Below are 3,083 nucleotides of genomic sequence, written 5' to 3' on the forward strand. Positions count from 1 at the left end.
TTGACACAGTTTTTTTTGCAGTGTATGTACACGCTGTCAGAATAAAAAGCTGGTATGTCAGTGGAAATGTCCGCTAAATGCCTTCTTCAAGAATATTTATGTACGGGCTGTGTGATTATTGGTGACTCGGCTCCGCACTGCTACTATCCGCTAGCCTTCAGCGCTCCTCTCTGTGCCTGATCTATAGCGTAATAATCCGCAAGTGAATAAAGCTCCACACTCCACAAGCACAGAATCCGCAAGTAACTCTGAAAGTAACGATAAGGTCACATATATCTCTCCTAATACTCTAGTACGTCCGTAAGTGTAAGTACAATAATGAGTAATCCATAATTGATAGGATAATAGGATGAGGAAAGAGAAGAGAAATCCGTCCCCTTTTCCCGTCCTTCCCTCCATGCACACCACCGTTCCCACCCAATCCCGCACATCTGACACTTTCCCGCACTAGTCCTTCAGCTCCGCCTGCTTTTCCGCACGTCATTCTCCCAGACTTCGCTCATCTCCGACGCTTGACCTCCCACTGTCCTCTGTCTAGCCCTCGCCAGTCAGTCTCTCACCACCGCCTCCACCCCAGTTCTACCCGCTTTGGCTGTTGTGGCTCACCTGCTGAATGTACTCTCCCCGATGGCCGGCGCAGACCAGCCATAAAGGGGAGTGCTTTTGCTCGATGGCCGGCCTCGGCCGGCCCTAGACAAGGGTACATACAGGAGTGCCCAGGTGTTCACTCCAAACCAGCATAGAGTGTAGGGATGTGCACTCCAAAAAAGACCTGGTTTTGGAGTGAACCACATCCCACTCCAAAAATATTGGAGTGGTCGGAGGTTCATACCCTTTTTTGGCGTGCGCATAGTAAATCATTGGCGTGCCTAAAGCCCAACCCTTTAATTTAGGGAGGAGATAAAAATGTGAAAGTCGGACAAGTCTTCAAGAAGTCACTATTCTCCAAAAAAGATAGAGAAAAAAATAGAAAGCTTGGGAGGAAGCTACCTATGTAGCATTGGAGCTAAGATGCTAGCGCTCAGCTGGGATAAAGTAAGGAGTGCGGCAAGTTGATTGATTTTTTTATAAGAGAGGAAGCAGAAATGCTACGGGTATTTTCAAGATTCTCTCACGCGAGAATCTCGTTGTTAGTTGCAAGCCCCGCTTGCACCTACGGCTGCGCGGTGCCGCGGGCTTTGTTTGCTCGGCAAATCCCTAACTTAACTAAGTCCCTCTATTGGAGGGGGGACGCCGTCCCGCAGGGACCCTCCTTCGGAGGTCGCTTCGCTCCCCCGAGGAGGGAATTAGCTAAGTTAGGGCAAATCCGGGGGCGGGGAGGTTGGCCCCGCGCCAGCTCCCACGTAGACCGCGGTGGGGCGCGCTGCGTGGTGTAGGCTTCCGGTTGGAGACAAGAATCCACGCCGACATCCTGGTTCCTTTGAACAGCTGCTTCAAACTTCAATTCTCATTCCGGCGCTTCAAACATAGATCTAGCCCTGGTCGCAGGGCTGACAATTCAAACCAGTGCGTCTCTAGAATTACTTAACCACACCGCTTCATCTATCTGATGTCCAGTTGTTGGCTGTAGAGGTTAACTTCATGATGTCCGTTCTAGATCAGCGATGGCCAAAATATTGGATCTTCCGTGGCACGTCTTTGAGGTCATCTACAAGTATGTCATCAAGGAAGGCGACAGCTATTTATGGTTAATGCTTAGCGGCCAAGCGGAAGAGAGTCCTCCCGGCGCAAGGACCAAGACAGCAAAGTTGAGACTGGTCTGTCGCCAATGGGCCGATTGGTTATACGTACATTACCTATATCGTACGATTACCTTTGGAAGTGCTTCACGAACGATGCGTTTCATTATCAACCAAATCACCAGACGTTCAAAACACCTTCCACGTGCTACATGCCACAACCTACAGGTCACTGACATTCTGAATTGGGGTCCTCCACCTCGTGAGGAAGAAGCTCTTGGAGCATGGACCGATGATACAATCACTTTCGAAATCTTGGAAGCTCTGATCGAGCTCTTCTCCGATACGATTGTCCACCTCAACTTGCGGTTCTGGAATGTCATGTCCCTTCCTGCGCGAACGATCGAGACGATAGGGCGGATTGAAAATCTGCGCACCTTGACACTCAGTCACGAGTTACCAGACATCGTTCTCACTCCCCGAGATCCACTTTTTCCGCTTTACCACGACAGTGACGACGATGATATCGAAGAAGATATACGCCAGTATAATGCGCGTCTTGAGGAGGGCGAAACGATGGACGATGAAGCTGAACCTCGAGGCGACATGGATCCAGTCAAATCCAAAATCGATTCTGATTGCTTGAAGTCGTTGCTCCTAGCCACTCGAAAGTTGCAGTTACTCGATATATCCGACCTGGATCCTATTTGCCTACCAAAGCCAATCAAATCCAGTCTCTGCGGCCATCAAATACTGCCTACGGTTACTCAGCTAGAAGCTAGCTTAGACGGGCAGAGTCTATCCAGACTCATAGATCTTTCTATTGTCCTTAAAGGTACCTTGAAAGTACTTTCACTGAAGAATAGCTACGATGGTAATTACGGGCGAAATCTTGTACCTGTTTTCGAAAACCTTCACGAATCGCTCGAAGGCCTTTTCGTGACAGACGACAAACTCCTGGAACCAGTTATGCATTTCAAGTTCCCGAAATTGCGTGTCTTCAAAACTGTCTTCTGGGATGGTCCTCTCGCCAATCTTCTGGAGAAGCCTATGATTGCACAATCCCCTATCGAGGTTCTTGCCCTTCGATCAGATTCCGTCAATGACAAACCAAAAGGGAAATCACACGTCAAGCCATTTTCAAACCTTCCCATGTTGAAGCGACTAGTGTTTTGCGACGTTTCTCCTGGTTATTCAGCGCCACCCGCATACACAAAGGCTTGTCATGCCCGTCGGGTGAAATGTGTTTATCTGGGCGCTGGAGACAGTCAAGATTTGTCTTTGATCATGGTCAGCTTCAATTTTCCTTTACTTTGTTTCTCAGTTGCTCCGGACAATACTAACTCAAAGACGGATAAACTGTTGGTGCTTACTCTCCTTCTTCTTGAAATGTAGAAGTTGTAA

General features: G+C 48.6%; 1 protein-coding gene across 1 annotated transcript; it reads left to right on the forward strand.

Annotated features, from left to right (window-relative positions):
• Window positions 1-1,604: 1,604 nt before the first annotated feature.
• On the forward strand, window positions 1,605-3,083 carry PtA15_3A157 (uncharacterized protein; the record flags this gene model as incomplete). The annotated part of the gene is made up of 2 exons (XM_053167097.1): window positions 1,605-2,969; window positions 3,075-3,083. The coding sequence occupies 2 exons, from the start codon at window positions 1,605-1,607 to the stop codon at window positions 3,081-3,083; spliced, it is 1,374 nt and encodes a 457-aa protein (XP_053018348.1).

Source organism: Puccinia triticina, chromosome 3A, assembly GCF_026914185.1.
Source record: "Puccinia triticina chromosome 3A, complete sequence".
In the NCBI taxonomy this organism is placed as follows: domain Eukaryota; kingdom Fungi; phylum Basidiomycota; class Pucciniomycetes; order Pucciniales; family Pucciniaceae; genus Puccinia; species Puccinia triticina.